The 24,296-nt window shown below is 50.1% G+C and overlaps 3 protein-coding genes across 4 annotated transcripts in view; 1 reads left to right on the forward strand and 2 right to left on the reverse strand.

The window, feature by feature from the left end:
* Nucleotides 1-16: 16 nt before the first annotated feature.
* Nucleotides 17-8,293, reverse strand: cdc14ab (cell division cycle 14Ab). The gene is made up of 14 exons (XM_077606844.1): nucleotides 7,911-8,293; nucleotides 6,389-6,479; nucleotides 6,240-6,315; nucleotides 5,686-5,778; nucleotides 5,064-5,143; nucleotides 4,688-4,754; nucleotides 4,557-4,619; nucleotides 4,396-4,483; nucleotides 3,678-3,908; nucleotides 3,431-3,569; nucleotides 2,794-2,938; nucleotides 2,559-2,677; nucleotides 1,708-1,830; nucleotides 17-499 (listed from the first exon to the last, which is right to left on the reverse strand). The coding sequence occupies exons 1-14, from the start codon at nucleotides 7,993-7,995 to the stop codon at nucleotides 451-453; spliced, it is 1,449 nt and encodes a 482-aa protein (XP_077462970.1). The 5' UTR covers nucleotides 7,996-8,293; the 3' UTR covers nucleotides 17-450.
* A 3,182-nt stretch (nucleotides 8,294-11,475) lies between these two features.
* The window catches only part of rtca (RNA 3'-terminal phosphate cyclase), a 90,549-nt gene continuing 77,728 nt past the window's right edge, over nucleotides 11,476-24,296 (reverse strand). Inside the window, exons 1-12 of one of the 2 annotated variants that reach the window (XM_077607295.1) lie at nucleotides 17,948-18,056; nucleotides 16,536-16,792; nucleotides 16,231-16,331; nucleotides 14,686-14,829; nucleotides 14,478-14,601; nucleotides 14,346-14,404; nucleotides 13,676-13,817; nucleotides 13,474-13,595; nucleotides 12,917-12,975; nucleotides 12,741-12,835; nucleotides 12,218-12,322; nucleotides 11,476-11,617 (exon numbers count right to left, since the gene is read on the reverse strand). In XM_077607295.1, the coding sequence (XP_077463421.1) occupies nucleotides 11,525-11,617; nucleotides 12,218-12,322; nucleotides 12,741-12,835; nucleotides 12,917-12,975; nucleotides 13,474-13,595; nucleotides 13,676-13,817; nucleotides 14,346-14,404; nucleotides 14,478-14,601; nucleotides 14,686-14,829; nucleotides 16,231-16,331; nucleotides 16,536-16,792; nucleotides 17,948-17,981 (1,335 nt within the window). In that variant the 5' untranslated portion in view covers nucleotides 17,982-18,056 and the 3' untranslated portion in view covers nucleotides 11,476-11,524. Of the gene's footprint in view, nucleotides 11,618-12,217; nucleotides 12,323-12,740; nucleotides 12,836-12,916; nucleotides 12,976-13,473; nucleotides 13,596-13,675; nucleotides 13,818-14,345; nucleotides 14,405-14,477; nucleotides 14,602-14,685; nucleotides 14,830-16,230; nucleotides 16,332-16,535; nucleotides 16,793-17,947; nucleotides 18,057-24,296 lie in introns of those variants that run through there. The other variant, XM_077607296.1, reaches the window with a different exon arrangement.
* Nucleotides 18,036-24,279, forward strand: dbt (dihydrolipoamide branched chain transacylase E2). Its single transcript, XM_077607292.1, has 11 exons — nucleotides 18,036-18,197; nucleotides 19,192-19,345; nucleotides 19,429-19,504; nucleotides 20,235-20,416; nucleotides 20,512-20,639; nucleotides 20,732-20,942; nucleotides 21,007-21,173; nucleotides 21,893-21,970; nucleotides 22,037-22,228; nucleotides 23,717-23,788; nucleotides 23,885-24,279. The coding sequence occupies exons 1-11, from the start codon at nucleotides 18,153-18,155 to the stop codon at nucleotides 24,050-24,052; spliced, it is 1,473 nt and encodes a 490-aa protein (XP_077463418.1). The 5' UTR covers nucleotides 18,036-18,152; the 3' UTR covers nucleotides 24,053-24,279.

Consider the following 24,296-nt stretch of genomic DNA (forward strand, 5'->3'; position numbering starts at 1 on the left):
TGAATCACGATAGGCATCATAGTAAAAAATACGTTTATTTCTTCCAATAAAATATAAATGATTCAGACACACTGAAAAAATAAACTTTCAGCGATCAGTGGGGTCATAGTGGTGAAGGTGGTGAAAGTGGTGAAGGGTTGCTTCTATGCGGCAAGCGCCTGCTCATCATTTTCTGACACAGGGCGAGTATCTGACCATCAAATAGCTTTGACGGTTATCTCTGTCCACTTGACTGAGGCTGTCCTTTGGTCTTGTGCTCAAAATGCTGACTAAAACGAAGAGGATGGAAGAGGTAGAAGGAGGTAGAAGGAGGTAGAAGGAGGGATCCCTCAGCGGCGCCGTCCAAAAATACTTTCCCCACGGTTTTGATCCTTGGGTTGGCGCTCGTCAAGGATCAACTTTGAGCCCGTGACGTGCGTCGACGGTCCTCGTCCCCTCATTTTCTTTCCCTCAGGGTGCGTTGGACTTTCGAGAAGCGGTCCAGTTCAGACTGAAGCGACTGGAAGGTCAGAAAATGGAAAAAGAGTCAGTCGGAAGGCAGGCCCAGGGAAACGGGAGCCTTTTGCCAGATGGGCGTAGCACTCCAAAGACCTCACAAGTCTTCATCTCACGAGGCACGATGGCAATCCCATATTTCACTGACAAAACTAGAAAAGGCCATTTCTGCATGGGCACGCTTTCCACTTCTGCTTTGAGTGGCAATCAGCGGTCATCTGACATTTGGTGGAATTCAGCCTGTGAGGAGGTCTTGCGCTAAAAGCAAGGGTGTCACAATCCAGTTGCTTGGCGGGCCGCTTTAACGTCAACTCCATTTCACGTGGGCCGGACCATTTTAGATAGAATATTTCGATTTTTTTTTTAATAAATGGATTAAAAGAACTGGATTAAAAGCCCTGAATATTCAGTTTTTTTATAGTTCTAAAACACTGTTTATTTTAGCTTTTTTGAAATACATTTTTAGATTTGACAAAATGATTTTTGAACTAAAAACACCGAAAAAATGGATTAAAAAATGACAATGATTGATTTAAAAAGGGGGAAATCAGGAAATGTAATATACATCTATTCTCTTCATTTGAATTTGATCCTAAAACAGAAAGTCACAAGGCACTCATCATTTACTTTCCATTTTTTATAGATCTAAAACAATGTTTATTTGAGCTTTTTTTCTTAGAAAGGGAAAATCTCTTGTAATCATTATGTTCCATATTAAAGTGGAAAATAGAATATATTTTTTAGGTATTTTTAGATTTTACTAAATGATTTTTGAACTAAAAACACAGAAAAAATGCATTAAAAAATTGCAGTTATTGATTTAAAAAGGGGGAAAATAAGGAAATATAATATACATCTATATATATCATTTGAATTTGATCCTAAAACAGAAAGTCACAAGGCACTCATCATTTTCTTTCCCGGGCCACACAAAATGAGGCGGCGGGCCAGATTTGGCCCCCGGGCCACCACTTTGACAACGGCGCGCTATAGAATTTCTTCCAAAAGTAAGACAGCGTTTCAATACCGTAGAAGAGCTCTTACTTTGTAATAAAAAGGAAATTCTATTGCATTTTGTTGACTAAATAACGCTAGCGCCTTGATATTGTTTTTCTGAAAACAATGGCGTGCGTTCTCAAGACCGTGGCACCCACCCATCGTGCATCACAATACAGAAGCGTCGGGAGCCGTTCAATGCGCCCGGCGACTCACCTGGAGCCGCCGGCCGACGAAGAAGCCCCGCGTGCCATCATCCTCTTGCCGGAGGCGGGAGCCGACAAGGCCGGAACCAAGCCGGACCCAGACCATGTGGGGGGGTCCGTGCCCGTCCACGTTCTTGGGGAGAGAGAGAGAGAGACACTTGGCTTACTTTTTTTCTCTCTGCAGTCATCCGGGACACATTAAAGGCCTGGCCATGAATTCTTTTGAACACATGTGTCAAAGTGGCGGCCCGGGGGCCAAATCTGGCCCACCGCATCATTTTGTGTGGCCCGGAAAAGTCAATGATGAGTGCCTTGTGACTTTCTGTTTTAGGATCAAATTCAAATGAAGAGTATAGATCAGGGGTCGGGAACCTTTTTGACAGAGAGAGTCATAAGCAATTCATATTTTCTAATGTTATTTCTTGAGAGCCATTCTCAGAATTGAAAAGTAAAAATACATGAAAAGTGGTTTTTTTGGTCATTTCACCACTTTTAAAGTACAAAAAGTCTCTGAATTCTTTTGACAACATTGTTATGCTGATGCTAATAAATCAGTATCAATGAGATCATGCATGCAGAAGAGTAATAAAACACAAAATTATGATTAAAGTGGTGGTAGAGGTAGTGTCAACGCCACAGTGACGCTCATATTAGTGCGTTCGGGACTCAGCTCTCTCACCAGTGATTTCCATATTTTACCTCACAGGTTAGTGGAGAGCCATACACACCCATGGAAAGAGCCACATATGGCTCCCGAGCCATAGGTTCCCTACCCCTGGTATAGATGTATATTACATTTCCAAATTTCAAATGGACAAAGCTTCCAATTGGATTTTTTGGGGGAGCGATCTGGCCACCTACCTGAAGGCGGAGGTGGAGGCGGAGCCGGAGGCGGCGGGGGCGGGCCGGAGGGGGCGGGACACTTTCAACGCTCGTAGCTTGTCTCCCTGAGTCGGAGGCGAGCGCTCGCTCCCGTCGCGCTGCGTCAATCGGGTAAAACACACACAAAAAATGCTATTGGGGTGCCAAAATGCTTGCCCACCCCTGGCTTAGGGGGTCCGTCCGTGCGTCCGTGCGTGCATGCGTGGGCGTGTACCTCGTGCGCGCCAAAGGAAGGGCGCGCTCCGGCATTCAAGCTCACGCGCTCCACGCCAGACACCAGGTCGTCCTCCACGGCGGACGTGAACTTTGACCCCTGGGAGCGCTGCTGGTCACCTAGCGACCAAAGCCACGTTTGCTTCCTGGGCATCAAAAGAAATTCATGAGAAAAAAAAACACACACAATCCATACGACGCGCAAGTGGATTCTTTGAAATCAGAGGATTGATAGACAACTTTTGTGCATTCCAATTTCTGTGATGTCCATGTCAAAAAGATTGCCATCATTTTGGTAAATATCCACAGGTAGGAATCCCCAAATCAAAGCTTCCGGCATTAAGGTGAAGATTGCTACTTGACTCCCATCATTTCCTAGCCATTTTAATACGTTAACGCACAGGTGTCAAAGTGGCGGGCCGGGGGCCAAATCTGGCCCACCGCCTCATTTTGTGTGGCCCGGGAAAGTCAATGATGGGTGCCTTGCGACTTTCTGTTTTAGGATCAAATTCAAATGAAGAGTACAGATGTATATTACATTTCCTGATCACCATGGCGCCTTTTAGCTAGCGTCCATCGCCCCTTACTCTTCCCATTGGCTTTGGATGTGTGGTTGGGCGGGAGCAACATTATCTCACTCTTCCAGGAAGTGCTGCTGAGGACCAATCACGGAGCCGGGCCTGCAGATCCGGATCCAGGCCATGGCTTCGGGCGCCTTGAAGCGGTAATGCTTCATCAGATAGCAGCCAATCAGAGTGCCCGTCCTGCCCAGACCGGCTGGAGAGAGGGGAGGGAGGCGGAAGCGTTAGGACGGACGGACGGACGGACGGACGGACGGACGGACGGACAGACGGACAGACGGACGTTTGGATCTCTCTCTCTCACCTTTGCAGTGCACGGCCAGGGCGCCCGGCGTGGTGTCGCAAAGCGCCAGGAAGCGTCGCGTGATGACGTCGCTCGGCGTGCCGCCGTCCACGAAGAACAGGTCCGAGTGACGGAATCCGGCGGCGGCGAAGCGACCGGCGTCGTAGATCTTGCTGTTGAGCCGCACCACCCCGGCCACGCCGTGCGCCCGGAAGTATGGGAAGTAGGACTCGGGCGCGTGGAGCGGGTAACCTGCACACAACGCCGCACGACAAAGGTCAAAGGACGGCCAAGGTACTTGACGCTCCCCTACTTACGAACGAACGAGTTAGGTTCCGAGCCATTGTTCATAAGTTGAATTTGTTTGTAAGTTGATTCAGTGCTATATTTTGGATTATCATTTATGTTTAAGGCCTATAGAAGTATATTGAAGGTTTATATAAGTGCATTTGTATGTTTAAGGCTTGTATAAGTAACACCCATTGGTTTGTACTGAAAAAAAACATTTAATAAAATGGAGAGAATATGTACAGTACTGTATAGAGAGAGAGAGAGAGAGAGAGCTTTATGTATTAGAAAGTGTCCGAAAGAAGCGATCTAACAACGATTGCACAGTTGTTGCACATATGGCTCCCGGGCCATAGGTTCCCTAGCCCTGCCTAACCCATGACCTTCAATTCAAACGCTGGCTCGGGCCACTTTCTTAGTCGACGCGAGCGGTCGGACGAAGCGCACCCACCGTTCTCTATTTTACTTTTGGGGTGAGGGCCGCTAAACGCCAGAAGCTTTCCCGGAACAATCCAGTTGAGGTCGCCATTCTCCACGCGCTGCACAAAGGGGAAGTGGTCAGGCCAAAAAAGACGGGCGGACGAAGCGCGGCAGCCGGCCGGCCGGGCTCACCTCGTAATGTTCGTACTCGTCCACGTCGAAAGACTCAAAGTCGAAGAAGCCGTGCTGGAGCGCCTGCGACAGGACAAAGGTCAACTGGGGCCACGTGAGCCAACGTCGGCGTGATACGGATGGCGGCTGACCTTGGCCACACCCTGCAGGCAGTCCAGAAGGCCCAGGTTGTAGGTGCACTTCCCAAAGGACGCGTCCCTACACGGACAGACACACGGGCAGACCATGGAACGCCGGCCGGGAAGGGCGAGCGAGCGAGCGAGCGAGCGAGCGAGCGAGCGAGCAGACGGCGAGACAAAAGGATCCGTCCGACGGGCTCTGGTGCCCAATTGGCGCTTCCTTGCGCTGACATGAGGAGGCGCAAAGTCCAAAAAGCCTGGCGCTAAAATCCGCCTGGAATTTTTGGGGACGTGCGTACACGGCCGCCAAACGCCACCGCCACCGCCACCGCCACCGCCCCCGCCACCCTTAAGCCCTGGCGTGTCCCTTTTTGGCGTTTCCGCTGACCTGAACGGCAGGTAGGCGGCATTGGATCCCGACACCAAAGCTCTGTAAGCCTCTTCCGGAGTTTTCTTCAAGTAGATGACCTGCCGTGCGCACACACACAAACACATTGGAAATCAAGGTTAAGGCGTTGAGCTGAGCGCGTTAAGGGAGGTGCCTGATTCCGTCCCCACTCACTCACTCACTCAGTCACTCAGTCACTCAGTCACTCACTCACCCACTCACCCACTCAGTCACTCAGTCACTCAGTCACTCAGTCACTCAGTCACTCAGTCACTCAGTCACTCAGTCACTCAGTCACTCAGTCACTCAGTCACTCAGTCACTCAGTCACTCAGTCACTCAGTCACTCAGTCACTCAGTCACTCAGTCACTCAGTCACTCAGTCACTCAGTCACTCAGTCACTCAGTCACTCAGTCACTCAGTCACTCAGTCACTCACCCACTCACCCACTCACCCACTCACCCACTCACCCACTCACCCACTCACCCACTCACCCACTCACCCACTCACCCACTCACCCACTCACCCACTCACCCACTCACCCACTCACCCACTCACCCACTCACCCACTCACCCACTCACCCACTCACCCAGTCACTCAGTCACTCAGTCACTCACTCACCGCGTAGGCTCCGATGAGCACGGCCGCATTGGAGCGTTTCCTCTGGTCGAAGCTGCTGTAGTGGACGATGCGCTTGCGACTCAGGGTGAACGACTGCAGGCGGTCGGTCGGGCGGGCGGGCGCACACAAAGCGGATAAAGTTAATAGGCAAAGAAGCAGGCAGCAGGCAGGTGCAACACCGATACATGCTGTCTTTTTTTTGTTCTTTTTTACAGCCAGATTCAAAACATCAACTCTGTGTTGCTTCCCACGTCGTGACCGGATGATTGGCCTAAAGACGTTTCCCCGACGGACGTTTGACAGACGGACAGGTCGCCGAATGGACGTTCCGGCGAACGTTCATTCGTACAAATACTGGTACAGTGGTACCTCGAGATACGAGCTTAATCCGTTCCGGGACTGAGCTCGTATGACAAGATCAGAGACAAGGGACGACACACGGGCAGAGCGCGGCGCGTGTCGTCGTCGTCGTCGTCGTCGTCGCCACGTCACCTTCTGGCGCGTGCCGAGGCGGACGGTGGACATTCCGCGGCAGGGCGGCGGCAGGAACTCACCTTGAGTTTCTTGTTGAGTTTGCAACAGTATCGGTACAACATGGCCAAATTGAGAGGACCAAAGTCTGCGTAGAAACTGGCAAAGGGATGGGGCGGAAGTCAGCGCGCGCCGTCCTTCACAATAAAAGTTTAGGGAGGCCGACGCTTACTTCTCGTAGACCAACTCGTCGTCCGTGCAGAAGTAGTGCGTGTTGGCCGTGCTTTTGGGTTTGCTTCGTAACGTGGCAAAATATAGACGCTCTGGCGCACAAAAAGATCAGAAAAAGGCGTCAGATGGAGCATCGGCATATACACAATATACAGACGCTCCCCTACTTACGAACATTCGACTTACGAACAACGATACATACGAACATGTCTGCGAATTGCGTTTATGTCCAAAAATGTTGGTCAGTTGGATTTTGTATTGCGCGCCTTTTTCCGAGCGAGTAGTGCTTATTGAATATGGTTGGTGAAAAGCGAAAGGCTTCTGTTGAGGGAGGTGCAAGGAAGAGGCAAGTCATTTCATTTGAAATTAGTGGCAATAATAACGAAGCTTGATGCGCGTGAGAAAGTGGTGAGCGTTGCACGGGAATACAACTATTTATAAACCATTTATAAACATAAAGATGGAGCAGCAGGACCCAAATATTGAACGTTGCACAAAGTTTGCAAATCAATTGAATGATGCCATACAGTGCTAGCGCAACATTTATGATGAAAAAATGAAGAAAACTGTGCAATCGTTATTAGATAGCTTCTTTCAGCTAGTTTCTAGTCAATCTCTCTCTCTCTCTCTCTAATGTATGTATACAGTACTGTATGTATTCTCTCCATTTTATAAAATAAAAAAAAATTCAGTACAAACCAATGCGTGTTTCTTATACAAGCCTTAAACATACAAATGCACTTATATAAACCTTCAATATACCTATATAGGCCTTAAACATAAATTATAATAGAAAATATAGCACTGAATCAACTTACAAACAAATTCAACTTATGAACAATGGCTGGGAACCTAACTCCTTCGTTCGTAAGTAGGGAAGCGTCTGTACTGAACCGAGATCCGAGGTGTCCAAAGCCACAAAAGACACAGCTTTTCATTGTGAACGATCAAGAGATCAAACGTTCATCCGGGTTCACACGCTTTTACGGTCGTCGGTTTTGAAGTCAAATAGGATACGCTGACACATTTCACCATGAAAATTCTCCTGTTGTGGGTTTCTCCTCCAGCTTGGAGCTTGACGTCATAGAGTTGACGCTTTGGGTCAATGTCATCATTTGGATGGGATCCTTGGCATGACTTACCTCTTCTCATGTGATGTGTTATCAAGTTTGACGTGATCCTTTTCAAATTTGACGATGATTGATTAGAGCGCGATACATTTCAAGATAATGTTGACAATAGAAAGGAGAAGGTCCTCATCAACAGAACCGCTCGGATCCTTCTGTGGACTCAACGGGGCGGCTTTCAAAAGGCCTTTTCGACGTCAACGTTATCGTCTGTAGTTTTTTTTTTAACATTAATTTTGGATGGGGGCATCTTTGCCCACTTTTATCGCGTACTAATCCTGTGAGTTCTGCTAAAAAAAAAGTTGCTAATCCTGACAAAAGTCGCCTCAACTACTATTTTCGTCCCATTTTTGAATTGCGAGGGGAGTTTGTTTTTGTTGTTATTGTTGTTTTTACCTTTGATAAACTCTGCGGCTCCGAACGGCGGTCTGGCGTCGTCCGTCACGCCGAACAAGGCGGCCAGAACGGGCGTGTGGCTCATGGGTTCGTCTAAATCCTGGAAGTCAACTTGTCGACAGCGGACTAGCCGCTAAAGTAGGCGTCAACAAGTTGCTGACTTTGTCCTCAACTCGCCATTGCGTGTCCAAAGTGTCGCGCGCGCCACCCTGGGAAACTTCAGCGTGCTTTTCCCCAAATTGCTCACCGAGTCGCCGTATAGACATCGCGCAATAGCATGCTAGCGCGTTAGCGCGTTAGCTGGGATTAACGACGACGACGACTCGAAAAACGAGTTGGAGCAAATCCCTCTCGAAAAGCACGTTGCCGTGGTGACGCGGGGCGGCCCAATCAGCGAAGAGAGCCGAGTGTGCTGCCTTCACGTTCGACGGGAAAGACCAAAGTGTGCTGCCTTCAAGTTCCGCGAGAAGAGGAAAATTGGGCTTCTTTCGTGTTCCGCGGGATGACAAGAGTGCTGCCTTCAAGTTCGGTGGGAAGAGAAAAGTGTTAAGTGTACTGTACTGCCTTTAAGTTCCGCGAGAAGAGAAAATTGTGCTGCCTTCAGGTCCGGCGGGAAGAGAATTTTGTGCTCCCTTCACGTTCCGCGGGAAGGGAAAAATGTGCTGCCTTCAAGTTCCGCGAGAAGAGGAAAATTGGGCTTCCTTTATGTTCCGCGGGATGACAAGAGTGCTGCCTTCAAGTTCAGTGGGAAGAGAAAAGTGTAAAGTGTATTGCCTTTAAGTTCTGCTAGAAGAGAAAATTGTGCTGCCTTCAGGTTCGGCGGGAAGAGAAATTTGTGCTGCCTTCAAGTTCGGTGGGAAGAGAAAAGTATGCTCCTTTTACGTTCCGCGAGAAGAGGAAAATTGGGCTTCCTTCATGTTCCGCGGGATGACAAGAGTGCTGCCTTCAAGTTCCGCGAGAAGAGAAAATTGTGCTGCCTTCACGTTCGACGGGAAGACAAAAGTGTGCTCCCTTCATGTTCTCATCTCATCTCATCCCATTTTCTGAAGCACTTTATCCTCATTAGGGTCGCGGGGGGTGCTGGAGCCCATCCCAGCCGTCTCCGGGCTAGACCCGATCGCAGGGCACAAGGAGACAAAGGACAAGCATGCACACTCACACCCTGACCCATACCTAGGGGTAGGCAATTTAGAGTGTCCAATCAGCCTAGCATGCATATTTTTGGAATGTGGGAGTACTGAGGCGTACCCATAGGAAACCCACACAGGCCACTCAGGGAGAACATGGAAACTAGATTTGAACCCAGGACCCCGGAGCTGTGAGGCCGACGCTCTGACCACACGCTCCACCGCGCCGTGTTCTGCAGCAAAATAAATAATGAAAGAGGCAAGGAGAAGGACGGCTGGACGGCCACATCCATCTTCCTTTTCAGGATTGAATGCCTGATCTCATTTCTCTGTGCGTACTTGAGACAAAAGTTAGGCTTATCCAGTCTATTCGTGTGGAATTCACTTCCAATTCTGGTCTCAGTCTCAAGTACGTTTTTACATTGCACGATGATGGCGTGTGTGCGTCACTGACCTGCCGGACAAAACGGTGCAAATCATTCGGAGGTTTTTTAAAAAAAAGTTGAACAATTTCATCCTGCCATTCTATTCTTACAAAAAAAATCGGAACAGATTATTGGCCTAACCCAGGGGTCGGGACCTTTTTGATGGAGAGAGCCATAAAAAAAAAATCATATTTTCTAATGTTTTTTTCTTGAGAGCCATTCTCGGAATTGAAAAGTAAAAATATATGAAAGTGGGATTTGTAATTTTTTTGTCATTTCATCACTTTTAACGTACAAAAAGTCTCTGAATTCTTTTGACGACATTGTTATGCTGTGGCTAATCAATCAGTATCAATCATGTCATGCATGCAGAAGAGTATGTAATAAAAAACGACATTATGATTAAAGTAGGGGTGCAGGTAGTGTCGACACCGCAGTGACGCTCTTATTAGTGCGTTCGGGACTCAGTTCTCTCACCCATGATTTCCATATTTGACCTCACAGGTTAGTGGAGAGCCATATGCCCCCATGGAAAGAGCCACATATGGCTCTTGAGCCATAGGTTCCCTACCCCTGGCCTAACCCGTGCTCGATAGTTACGCGAGTCAGGCGGTCACGGGGATCTCGGATTGCCGTCGTCGGATGAGCCAAAACCACGGCCATTCCGCCGGGTCACTCACCCGCAACCAGAGAGATCCAAACGCAGTCGCCGTCGGGTGCGGCGGGCCAAGGCCGGAGAATCCGCGGGCCGTCCCGGTGCATGCCGCCTGCGGACCGACTGGCGGGCCGGCCCAATCTGGCCGGGTGCCGTTACCGCGCCGCCACCCGGCTCGGGTTTCCGCCGCTTGGCGGGCGGGGGTGAGTTTACATCGGGCTCGGATTACGGCCATCGCTCGCCACGTCACGGAAAGGCGCTGGCCTTGACGGGACGCAGTTGGCCGACAAAGCCCAAACTAGTCGAGGCCAATGTTCCCTCTCATTTTTCGTTGGTCTGGGCAGAAAGACAAGCTCCCTGAGCGCACCGAGTACCAGTGTGAGCCACAGACATCATCGCTACTCGGATGATTGGCCTAAAGACGTTTCGCCGACGGACGTTTGACAGACGGGCAGGTCGCCCAATGGACGTTCCGGCGAAACGGGATTCGCCCGCTCGCCCCGGATCGTGTGTGTACAAGTTTTTCAACCTTGGCCCGCGGGCCATATACGGCCCGTTAGGATTTTTAATCCGGCCCGCCGCCGGCGTTGTGCAAATGATAGTAAAAATCAATATTGGTCTACCATCAATGTCAGGCCGGGAATAAGCACTCTTGGGCGGGCAGATGTAGCAGAACCGAGCCGTAAAATGACAGCCATCGGGTCAAATCCATCCTAAAAAAAGCATTTAATGATTAAATACAAATACTGGAGCTCTTTGGACATTAGAACCGAGCCCAGGGAAGTGAATTCCTCGGTAAAATGTCGCGATGATGTCGCGATGGAGGCAAAAAAAACGTCCATATACGTCCATTCGCCAAACGGCTCAAAATGCTCTCAAATTTGGTCCAATCCAGCCGAAAACAGCGTTTAATGATTAAGTACAAATACTAGTATTTGTACTTAATCATTAAACGCTGTTTGAACGAACGTTCATTCGGCGACCTGTCCGTCTGTCAAACGTCTGTCGGCAAAACGTCTTTAGGCGAATCATCCGGTCACGACATCCAGTATCTGTCACCAGTATCACACCTGCCACAAGCAGGTGCATGTCAATGTTCCCTCGAATTTTTCATGTAAAACATGCTGTAAAACACGAAAAACATAAGAGTGGACAGAGCTACTGCCACTGGCTGCCGCTTAAACGGCGCCATCATGGGGAAAGGGTGTAAAAAAATGGATTTTATTTACTGCGCGCCGTATGATTGCTGCTGCGCAGAGAAGACGAGAGTAGTGCGCAATTGCGCACGCACGCGCGCAGCTTAGAGGGAACATTGGTCGAGGCCTTCGGGTCAAAAATGCGAAAGGGGAGACAGCAAAGTGGCTTTTGGCTTTATTAGAGAAGAAGACAAAGGCCCCCGCTCGCCCTCTACAGGTTGGGGTTGGTCAGCCCCGAGCCCTGACATTCCACGATGTAGGTGACGTTGAGCTCGTCCTCACATTTGGTGATGCTGAATTTTGCCTGGAAAAAAAAAAGAGAGAGAGAGAGAGAGAGCACTTTATACCCGGCCGGCCCGGCGCAACTTCAAAAGGGACTCTCCAAATCCACAAGCGCAAGCGCAAGCTAGCTTCGGACTGGGCCACCCGCCCCCTAATGCCTAAGGCATGGGTGTCAGACTCGGTCGGGTTGGTTCGTGGGTGGGCCGCTTTAACGTCAACTCCATTTCACGTGGGCCGGACCATTTTAGATAGAATATTTAGTTTTTTTTAAATAAATGGATTAAAAGAACTGGATTAAAAGCCCTCCCTGAATATTCCATTTTTTTATCGATCTGAAACAATGTTTATTTGAGCTTTTTTTTAAATTTTAAATGATTTTTGAACTAAAAACACAGAAAAAATGGATTAAAAAATGACAATGACTGATTTAAAAAGGGGGAAAATCAGGAAATGTAATATCCATCTATACTCTTCATTTGAATTTGATCCTAAAACAGAAAGTCGCAAGGCACTCGTGATTGACTTTCTCGGGCCGCACAACATGATGCGGCGGGCCAGATTTGGCCCCCGGGCCGCCACTTTGACACCTGTGGCCCAAGGTAAGGCAGCGGCGGCGGCTCACCTGCGTCATCCGCTGGGCCACGTGTATGGCGGTCTGCGTGTGGAGGGTGACGGCCCCCGTCCGGATGCGAGACGTCCCCTTGGCCAACGCCATGAAGATGATGAGCTAGAAGCACGGACGGGCGCAGGCAGACGTTAGAGCCAGCACGCTAAGCCGCCACCCCCACGGAAGAAAAAAAAATGGCAAACTGGGCTAAGGTGCGTGCCAATAGGCCAGAGCTGGGAAATGCGGTCCTCCAGGGGCCGCCATGGGTGCAGGTTGGAAGCAAAACCCGCAGCCACGGCGGCCCTGGAGGACCCGATTTCCTTTTGTGGAATGAATTGGCCAGGTCTGCAATAAGCGTTCCCACCAGCAGGGCTCCCCCCAAAAAGAAATATTTTTTTTCCGCTATGATTTTTTATTGGGCGTAGCCCTGGCAAAAACCTGCCGACTAACGTTAACGGGTCCCTCGACACGGCGAGAGGCACAAAAGACACATTTGTGTTGGATGCTTCCTCGGGGGTGGTCGGCTTTTGGAGCTCACCTGGTCCTGCAAGAATTGGTCCACGCAGCCGTGGTGTCCAATGTTGGCGAGCAGCATCTCCGCCGCCTCCGTGCCGATCTTGTCCGCGGACACCCCTGAAAGAGCCCGGGGGTGGCAGGGGGAGGTTGAGCGCTGGTTCTGCCGCCCCTCCCTTCCCTACTCCTTGTGGCGCTCACCTTTCTTGCCCAGCGCAGAACCGGCGAACAAACATCCCGTGGACGACTCCCCGATGATTCTGGAAAGGACAAAAGGGTTGGGCCAATCGCACGGGGTCAGTTGGACCGTGACCGGACGTTGGGTCGCCCGGACGTTGGGTCGCCCGGACGTTGGGTCGCCCGGACTTTGGGTCGCCCGGACGTTTGGTCGGGGTCAGTTAGGACCGTGACCGGACGTTTGGTCGCCTGGACGTTTGGTCGGGGTCAGTTAGGACCGTGACCGGACGTTGGGTCGCCCGGACGTTCGGTCGGGGTCAGTTAGGACCGGACGTTTGGTTGCCCGGACGTTTGGTCGGGGTTAGTTAGGACCGTGACCGGACGTTTGGTCGCCCGGACGTTGGGTCGCCCGGACGTTTGGTCGGGGTCAGTTAGGACCGTGACCGGACGTTGGGTCGCCCGGACGTATATAATTTTGAGAGCTGGTTTCAACAGTTAACTGTGTCATGTTGTCAAACGTCCGGCGACCAAACGTCCGAGTAGCAGTTATGACGGCGCAAAGCTCCTCCGACGCCACTCACATGATTCCGTTTCCATTTCCGTAGGCCTTGTCCTTCTCCTGCACCGCTTGGACGTCGACGTCCAGATCACCGATTTGTGGGCGGAGGGTCCGCGTGGCGGCCGCCGCCGCGTCCCTGGCCAGCTGGGGGGGTTGGCTTGAAGCAACGGCACGTCCGACGGGTCGGTCGGCGGCGGCGGCGGCAGCGGCGGCGGACGGCGTACCTTGAAAGGCAGAACCCCAGCCACGTAGGCTCGTCCGTGAATCTTGGTGATGACGCCCCTGTCCAGCATGGTGAGCGCCTGCAATTCTTTGAGCGCCGGCACCACCACGCGCACCTCACCGCCACCCTTTGGGTAAAAACCCCTGAAAGAGAGACAGACGCCAGGGTTCAGATGTGGCATGAAGAAGCCGTGAAAAGCTCCAGAATCGAGCAAACGACAAGGGTGTCAGACTTGGGTTGCTTGGCGGGCCGCTTTAACGTCAACTTGATTTCACGTGGGTCGGACCATTTTAGATAGAATATTTCGATTTTTTTTTATATCAATGGATTAAAAGAACTGGATTAAAAGCCCTGAATATTCCGTTTTTTTATAGATCTAAAACAATGTTTATTTGAGCTTTTTTTTTAAATATATTTTTAGATTTGACAAAATGATTTTTGAACTAAAAACACAGAAAAAATGGATTAAAAAATGGCAATGATTGATTTAAAAGAGGGGGAAACTCGGGAAATGGAATATCCATCTATACTCTTCATTTGAATTTGATCCTAAAACAGAAAGTCACAAGGCACTCATCATTGACTTTCCCGGGCCACACAAAATGAGGCGGCGGGCCAGATTTGGCCCCCGGGCCGCCACTTTGACACCCGTGTTACTCTGACCAAAGCACCTCATGGTGACGTCGCAGTCAAAATGGATTCCAAACTTCTCGGCGATGGGTTTGAAGACCTAAAGAAGAGAAAGCCACAACGTTAACCAAGCGTCCGGCTCCAAAGCGGCGGGGTGCCGTCTTCTCGCTCGCCTTCAGGGTGTAGTCTATTTGCGGTGCCATCTCGGCGTTGGTTCCTCCTCGGAGGCACAGCTTGGAGACGCCATCGGCGTAGAGCGCGCACGGCAACGCCGCCTGCAGTAGAAGGCCCACGCTCCTGGCGCCGGTCGATCGGACGGTCGGTCCGTCAAGTCGGTGCGTGTCACGCAGACAGACACCCGCCGGCGACGTGGCCGCTCACCCCGCCGTCCGCGTGTCCGCCGTGTAGTTTCCGGCCACGATCTTGGACGGCGTCAGGCGAACTTCGGTCGAGCCGATGGCGCCGCCCTGCAGGACTCCGGCGCACATCTCGCGGAGTAGCTGAAGGCCGGTCAGGTGCTGAGGCCTGCGTCGGGAGCCGGCGGAGGAGGAGGAGGAGGAGGAGGAGGAGGAGCTACGGTCACGAGGTAGCTGGCGATGCTAGCGAGCCCTACCGACGACCATCTGACAAAGGGGCCACGATTTTGCCAGTTTGTGCTTTAGGGGGCGTAGGGATTTGACCAAAACGCCATACCCTCATTTCGCTGTTTTCTTTTGTTTTCATTCATGTTCTGATGCCAAAATAATACGATATCGGGATAACCACTTCCCAAGTGGCGCCCATTTGCGTGGACCACTCGCTAAACATGGTAAGGAAGAAGACTTTTGGCGTGAGGAGGAGTCAACTTGTCGCTCGAATGTGCTGGGACGACTGACAAGCAGCGGAAACCAGTGGGCTACTTCAATAGTCATTTGGGATATTTTATCATTCCAATCAGATGTTTTTTCAAGTCACGTTTACCGAAGACGGCAATGTTCCCTCTAAGCTGCGCGCGTGCGCCATTGCGCACTACTCTCGTCTTCTCTGCGCAGCAGCAATCAAATGGCGCGCAGTCATTCTTTTTTTTACCCCTTTTTAGAGCATTTTGAGCCGTTTGGCGAATGGACGTATATGGACGTTTTTTTGCCTCCATCGCGACATCATCGCGACATTTTACCGAGGAATTCACTTCCCTGGGCTCGGTTCTAATGTCCAAAGAGCTCCAGTATTTGTATTTAATCATTAAACGCTGTTTTGGGCTGGATTTGACCGAATTTGAGAGCATTTTGAGCTGTTTGGCGAATGGACGTATATAGACGTTTTTTTGCCTCCATCGCAACATTTTACCGAGGAATTCACTTCCCTGGGCTCGGTTCTAATGTCCAAAGAGCTCCAGTATTTGTATTTAATCATTAAATGCTGTTTTAAGATGGATTTGACCCGATGGCTGTCATTTTACGGCTCGGTTCTGCTACATCTGCCCGCCCAAGAGTGCTTATTGAGAGTGATGAGCGGCAAAGGGAAATGAATCATTAATTTTTACTATAATTTGGACAACGCCGGCGGCGGGCCGGATAGGTTGAAAAACTTGTACACACACGATCCGGGGGCGGGGCGAGCGCGCGAATCCCGTTTCGGCGAAACCTCCGTTCGGCCGGACGTCCATTGGACGACCTGCCCGTCTGTCAAACGTCCGTCGGCGAAAGGTCTTTAGGAGAATCATCGGAGTACCGATGATGTCGCTCACACTGGTACTCGGTGGTACTCAGGGAGGTTGTCTTTCTGCCCAGACCAACGAAAAATTAGAGGGAACATTGCCAAAGAGGTCCCCTTTTAAGTGAGCACCCCCTCTAAGCGTCAATTAAAACGTTGGAGAAAACGGAGGGTACGACGTGGTGGGTGTTAATGGATGGAGAGGAGAGAAGAGAAGAGGAGAGGCGAGGCCACCTGAGACCCGGGGTGCTCCTCCCAGCTCGGACATTGCAGATGGTGACGGACGAACCGCCGATGCAACTCAGCGCCGCCGCCACGCGCAGGATCTGTCCGCCCTGCGATGAGGTGGGGTGGGGTAAGGCAGGCAGGCAGGCAGGCAGGGAAGCAGGGAAGCAGGGAAGCAGGGAGGCAGGAAACCACCACCACCAACACCAACAACAACAACAACAAGACGAAGAGGAGGAGACGTAAAAGAAGACTTAGACGCCAGCGGTTAGCAGGATCATTGAGAGCGCCTGGCTGTCCGTAGCGATACTCACGCCTTCCAGGACGCTTCCGTCGAGGTCGAGGTCCACCGGCGGCGAACCCATCTCGCGCTTCAAGTTGCTCAAGTTGCTCAAGTTGCTCAAGTTGCTCTCCTCCTCGCTTCTCGTACAATTCTCCCAAACAACTTGGGAACGTGTCCGTGACAGCTGCTTTCGCAGCACTTGCTCTTCCTCGAACCCAATTTTGTAACACAGCCACTTGAGAGGGAATTGGCGCCACCGGCTGGACAGGAGGCAGGACAACAGTTTAGGCCAGGCATGTCCAAAGTCCGGCCCGCGGGCCAATTGCGGCCCGTGGACAAATTTTTACCGGCCCGCGGCCTCTATCATGAATGTTTTTTTTTTTTTTTTTTTTTTTAATATTTTTTTTTTTTTTTTTTTTTTTTTCATCATGAAATCAATAATATGCGGCCCGCCAGCACTGTTGACCACAGTATAAAATACATGTGTACAAAAAGCTATTTTTCATATTTTTCATTTCACCAGAAGATGGCAGTAGCCCTGTGGCCGCACTCTGGCCGCCGTGACCCTTGACCTTGCGTGATCGTTTCAGCCCAGCACATTTCTAACATGGCGTCTGTAAACAAAAAAAGGAAAGTTGACCGCGAGGGCCGCCGCTTCCAGGACAAGTGGAAATTTGAGTATTTTTTCACTGAAATACGAAACAACTGTGTCTGCCTAATTTGCCAAGTGACTGGCTGTTTTCAAGGAATTCAACATCAAGAGGCACTACCAGACGAAACATGCTAGCTACGACAAGCTAACTGGGAACAAACGCGGTGAAAAAGTGAAGCAACTGGAAGCTGTTTTAACGGCACAGCAAAGCTTTTTCACAAGAGTCCGTGAGTCAAATGAAAATGCCACAAAGGCAAGCTACGACGTGGCAACGCTGATTGCAAAGCACTGCAAACCTTTCACTGAGGGTGAATTTATTAAAGACTGTGTAATGAAAATGGTTGAGAAAATTTGTCCCGCGAAGAAGCAAGAGTTTGCCAATATTTGCCTGGCTCGTAATACTGTGGTACGGAGAATTGGAGACGTTTCATTAGATATTAAGAGACAGTTAGAGGCAAAAGGAACTGAGTTTGACTTTTTCTCGTTAGCGTGCGATGAAAGCACGGATGCGTCCGACACCGCTCAGTTACTGATCTTTTTAAGAGGAGTGGACAATGACATGAACGTGAGTGAAGAGCTTCTGGACCTCCAGAGTCTGAAGGGCCAAACAAGAGGAACGGATTTATTTGTTTCTGTTTGTTCCACCGTAAAAAAACCATAACGGTCAAATTTCCATGGTTAGTTACTACTACTACATTCAAAGAATGTCAGGCTAAATAGTCGGCCCCCACACATTTTCACCTTACCAAATCTGGCCCTCTTTGCAAAAAGTTTGGACACCCCTGGTTTAGGCAAACGCGGAGATCTATTTAGATTAGAGGACATTCGCAAAATACTAGACCCCTTCCCCACATTCGTCGTCACGTCACGCGTGGCTTTTTTTTAGAGGGGGGGGGGGGTCGTGTATTTCGGAAGTGGGTTTCGTCGCGTCACTGTGAAGCCATTGGCTGCCGGTGGGGCGGGGCGGGGCGTGTGTCTTTGGCGTCGGCGAGCAAGATGGCGGCGATGACGAGAGGTTCTTCGACGCTTTTCAGGAGATGGGTGAGTGAGATCAAGATCAAAAAGTCAATATAGAAAGAGAAAAAGAGTTGGCGTCGCTCGCTCGCTCATGTTTGCAGACGAGACAAGCGCGTGCAGCCGTCGTGACGTGGACGTACGTCACGACGTCGCTCGCGCGCTTCGCTCGACTTTCCCCAAGACGGCTAACGCTAGCTTGCTAGAGACAAAACAGCGTGACTGGCAGGCAATTGGGCGCTAAAAGCAACTAGCGTTTTACTAAGCAATGTCACTTTGCACTTGGCGTTGCCATGGCGACCGCCCGCCCGCCCGCAAGTAACGCGTGACTTGCCTGCACTTAGTCAAGTGGTCAGAGTCAAGCAGGTAATGGCCAAAGCCCTTCCCAAAATGTTCCCACGGTCAGCTAGTGGCCCATTGCAATTTTTTCCCCTGCAGATCTCCGGGTTCAGGGAGGGGGGGTCAAACATCCGGGCATTTTTTAAAAGTAGCTGACGGTTCCCTAGCTCGGGCTTTGGCTTAGGCCAGGGGTCGCTCGCTCGGTCGCTCGGTCGGTCGCTCGGGAACCTTTTTGAAAGAGAGAGAGAGCCAGAAACAATTCCTATTTTCAAATGTTATTCCCTGAGAGCCATGCTCACAATTTAAAAGTCAAAATACATGAAAATGTGCCCATTTTTTAGTCAATTGACCACTTTTAAAGTACAAAAAGTCTTTGAATTCTTTTGACAACATTGTTACGCTGTTGCTAATCAATGAATATCAATGAGTATCAATGAGAGAATAGATGCAGAAGACCCGATGTGACGTTCCTATTGGTGCATTCGGGACTCGGCTCTCTCACCACCGCTTTCCATATTTTAGCTCAGAGCCATATGCAACCATCAAAAGAGCCACATGTGGCTCCCGAGCCATAGGTTCCCTACCCCTGGCTTAGGCCCTTAATGGGACATTTTTTTTTGTGAGTCCCATGCCTCAGGTTCCATATTTTGGGGGGGCAATGAATGTGTGTTTTCCCCGCCAGCTGACGCAGCAGTGTCGCCGGCGATCCGCAGCCCACGTGGCTCTGCGGCTTCTTCCCGCCGCCGCCGCCGCCACCGCTACGCCACAGCGGAGGTGGCCCGTCCGCGGCATGGACTACCGGGCGTCGCCCCGTGCGCCGCTGCACGCTTCCGCGGGTGGGTTACCGTACCGGCGGGGCGCCGATTCCGGGAAATGGCAACGCTGACGGCGTGCGCCGGCTCGCTCTCTGGCTTTGTAGCCCGCCGCGGACCCGTGGTCCAGTTCAAGCTGTCGGACATCGGCGAGGGAATCACTGAGGTGACGGTGAAAGAGTGGTAGGTGGACCGGAAGCAAAACGCCGCCTCGGTCGAAGGGTCGAAGGGGACAACCTTATTATCCCGGCCCTCATTATCCGTCAATGGTGGGAAAAGGAGTGAAGTTTAGCCACAATCTGGCTCCCAAACATGGGCGCTTTTATTGAAAAGAATGGTTGTGTTGGAACTGGTCATGGGCGGTTCTGCTTGGTCTGTTTACCCGGGAATGGTGTCTCATATGTGGGTGGGTAGATGATGTTTAATTGACCATTTTGTGTCAAATTAATGGACCAGGGAGGTTCTGGGGTGTTGTTTACCCAGAAATAGTGCCCAAAATGGGGGAAATTTCGTTTAAAAGAGTGGTTGCATTGGAACTGGGCTTGTTCGGTTCTGGTTGGTATTTTTACCCAGAAAATGTGTCTCATATGTGGGTAGATGTGTTATTGACTGATTTGTATCAAATTAGTCTTCCAGGGAGGTTCTGGGGGGAAGTTTAGCCACAATCTGGGTCCCAAACACGGGCACTTTTATTGAAAAGAATGGTTGTGTTGGAACTGCTCATAATAATAATAATCGGACATAGGCCCTGTGGTCATTATCAACAATGGGCGGTTCTGGTTGGTCTATTTACCCGGGAATGGTGTCTCATATGTGGGTGGGTAGATGTATAATTGACCATTTAGTGTCAAATGAATGGACCAGGGAGGTTCTGGGGCCATTCACCCTTCACCCTTTTGTCCTCTTTCTTTAGGTACGTGAAGGAGGGAGACAAAGTGTCTCAGTTCGACAGCATCTGCGAGGTTCAAAGCGACAAGGCGTCCGTCACCATCACCAGCCGCTACGACGGCGTCATCGGCAAACTCTACTACCGGGCCGACGACGTGGCCCTGGTGGGCAAACCGCTGGTGGACATCGACACCGAGCCGGCCTCGGGTGAGGAGGGCCTCCGTCTGGCCGGTCCGCCCGTCCGTCCGTCCGTCCGTCCGTCCGTCCCGGCTGACGCTCGCTCGCCCGCCCGCCGTGCCCAGACGCCATCCAGGAAGAAGACGTGGTGGAGACGCCCGCCATGGCCCGAGAGGAGCACACCCACCAGGAGATCAAAGGACTGAAGACCCAGGCCACGCCGGCCGTCCGCCGCCTGGCCATGGAGAACAACGTGGGTTCCGTTTGCCGCTTCTTTGCCTCGTCTTTGTCAAAGCAAAGAAAAAAAAAAGAAGTCAACTTTTGCCCGCACGCACGCACGGTCAGATCAAGCTGAGCGAGGTGGTGGGATCGGGAAAGGACGGCCGCATCCTGAAGGAGGACATCCTCAACTTCCTGGCCAAGCAGACGGGCGCCATCTTGCCTCCGAGCCCATTCCGGGAGACGGCGTCGGCGGACCCCCCTCCCGCCGCCCGCCCGATGCCGCCGCCGCCGCCGCGTGTCCCGGCCGGCCGAGACTCCGTGGAGCCGCTCAAAGGTCAGAGTCGTCGGGCCCTCCGTCGGCGTCGGCGGCGTGGGCATCTTTCTCTGGTCTTTGTCAGGCTTCCAAAAGGCCATGGCCAAGAGCATGACGGCGGCACTGGCCATTCCGCACCTGGGGCTATGCGACGAGGTGGACCTGGGCCGCCTGGTGGAGCTGCGGTCCGAGCTGGCGCCCGAGGCCCGGGCTCAGGGCCTCAAACTCAGCTACATGCCCTTCTTCATCAAGGTAGTGTTGCACACTGCATTTATTCTTGAAACACAGGGAGAAATCATCACAACAGTGATCCGTTGTTGTTGCTTCTTCAATACAACTTTTAATGTTAGATTTATCAACACAAAAACCCATAATATACAATTACATATACTATATATATATATATATAGATAGAGAGAGAGAGTGAGAGATAATACTTCAGAGACACGCTAATTTATTGATATATTTATTCATGTATTTATTTATTAACCTACTTATGACCTATCTATTTATGTCTAAAATGCCTTTCCTATTTCTGCATCCTCACCCTCTTGGTACTGTGACAACCAAATTTCCCGAATACAGGATGAATATGGACGTATATGGACCTTTTTTGCCTTCATCATCGCGACATTTTACCGAGGAATTCACTTCCCTGGGCTCGGTTCTAATGTCCAAAGAGCTCCAGTATTTGTATTTAATCATCCGAACGTTCATTCGGCCAACCGGCCCAACGGCCCAATGCACGTTGGGCGGAACGTCCATTCGGCGACCTGTCCGTCTGTCAAACGTCCGTCCGTCGGCCAAACGTCTTTAGGCCAATCATCCGAGTACCCTAACCCCTGCTCTAGCATGTCATAGTAGCGCGCCGCTGGCTCGCTGGCTGGCTCTCGGTTGTTAAGGAATCCACAACGGCCGGCTCCCGTGGTGGTGTTGGTGCACCAGACTGACACTTTGTCTTGGGTTCCCAGGCCGCCTCCCTGTGCCTGGCCCGCTTCCCCGTACTCAACGCTTCCTTGGACGAAGGCTGTCAGAACGTCACGTATAAGGTGAGGCTGGCCGGCCAACGGGGGTGGGCTAGGGGCGACCGCCTTCTCAACGTTGACCGACCGCAGGCTTCCCATAACATCGGCGTGGCCATGGACACGGACCTGGGCCTGCTGGTGCCCACCGTCAAGAACGTGCAGCGGCTCAGCATCTTGGAAGTGGCGTGGGAACTCAACCGGCTGCAGGAGTTGGGCGCCGCCGGCCAGCTGGGGACGGCCGACTTGAGCGGGGGAACCTTCAGCTTGTCCAACATTGGATCGGTGAGTGGCCGGCCCACGGCGGGCGTACACGTCCAATTCAACGCCAATTGCACGTGTCGGTGGGTGGCCATAGTGCAGGCCAGGCTTCTTTCCAAAATGTTACACCCTGCATTTAATCTTAAAACACAGGGAGAAATAATCACAACAGTGATCCATTGGTCTTTCTTCAATCCAACTTTTTACTGTAATAATTATCAACACAAAAACACATAACATACAATTACACCCATATATATATATATATATATATATATATATATATATATATATATATATATATATATAGTAATTATCAACACAAAAACACATAACATACAATTACACCCATATATATATATATATATATATATATATATATATATATATATATATATATATATATATATATATATATATATATATATATATGGGTGTAATTGTATGTTATGGGTTTTTGTGTTGATAATTATTACAGTGTATATATATAAATAATCAACCCTTTAGAACCAAAAACAATGTACAATTACACTTGTTCAATATTACAGTGTATATATATATACACTGTAATAATTATAAACACAAAAACCCATAACATACAATTACACCCATATATATATATATATATATATATATATATATATATATATATATATATATATATATATACACTGTAATAATTATCAACACAATATATATATATGGGTGTAATTGTATGTTATGGGTTTTTGTGTTGATAATTATTACAGTGTATGTATGTATATATATGTATGTATGTGTATGTATATATATATATATATATATATATATATAAAATCAACATTTTAGAACCCAAAACATAATGTACAATTACACTCGTTCAATATACAGTCATAACTTGTTTTCTTTTCTTTTTACAACTTCTCAATTATTCAACAGGGCAAACAATGCAATATCAATAGCATAACATCCTTTCTATGAGCGTCATAGACACTGTCCACGATAATGGTGGCTGAAGGTAGCGTGCTAAATGCTATTCCATGTGCATGACCCGAGCGAGACTCGCACATGGACTCACGCCCGTAATTCCAAAGTAAATAAACATGACCAAACATCATCTCTTTTCTCACACGCTACAACAGTGTATGTTGCAAAGCACCAACTCAAGCGCCCTCTACAACAAACAGCGCATACCTTAAAACACAGGGAGAAATCATCAGAACAGTGATCCGTTATTTCTTCAATCCAACTTTTTAACTGTAATGACTACAAATCCCCCGTGCAAGCTCAAGCTATGTGCTAAGACATCAATCATCGAATACGGATATTTTTGAACATGCCACACACTTGCCATGTGGAGCAAAGGATCAACAATGGAACAGCGATAAACACATCCAATCCAAACTCGTTGTACATTCTCAACATGCAATCGTTAAGAAATCAAACACTCTAGCATGTCACACAGGCCAGGGTTCTTTGACCGCCAGTTTCAACTGACGTGTGCTCTTTTTTTTGGGGGGGGGGGGGGATCAGATCGGAGGGACGTACGCCAGGCCGGTCATCCTCCCGCCCGAGGTGGCCATCGGGGCGCTGGGCAGAATCCAGGTGGGCCTTTTTTTTTTTTTTCCGGCGGGTCTTTTTTTTTTGGACGGTGGGCGCTGACCCCTCCGTCCCCCCCCCCCCCCCCCCCCCCCCCGGCAGGTGCTGCCGCGCTTCGACGCGTCCGGTCAGGTGACCCGGGCGCACGTGATGAAGGTCAGCTGGTCAGCGGACCACCGCCTGGTGGACGGCGCCACCATGTGTCGCTTCTCCAACACGTGGCGAGATTTCCTGCAGAACCCCGCCGCCATGCTGCTGCATCTCAAGTGAAGCTCCGCCTCCGACATCATCCTCAAGCCTCCGGTGGTTGGTGGCGCCGTCGAGGCCACGCGGAGGAGCACCAATGAGAGAGAGAGAAAGAGAGGTCATTCTCGTCCCGGTGGATGGACAATGTATCGTTTGACGTGATTTTCTGTTACGGTTCTTCTTTTTTTGGGATCTTGTTAGTGCCTTGTTACTTTTTGGGCTGCAAATCAATAAAAAAGACACATTTGGAACGGAGTGCACGTGTTGA

Source organism: Stigmatopora argus, chromosome 8, assembly GCF_051989625.1.
Source record: "Stigmatopora argus isolate UIUO_Sarg chromosome 8, RoL_Sarg_1.0, whole genome shotgun sequence".
Classification (NCBI taxonomy): Eukaryota; Metazoa; Chordata; class Actinopteri; order Syngnathiformes; family Syngnathidae; genus Stigmatopora; species Stigmatopora argus.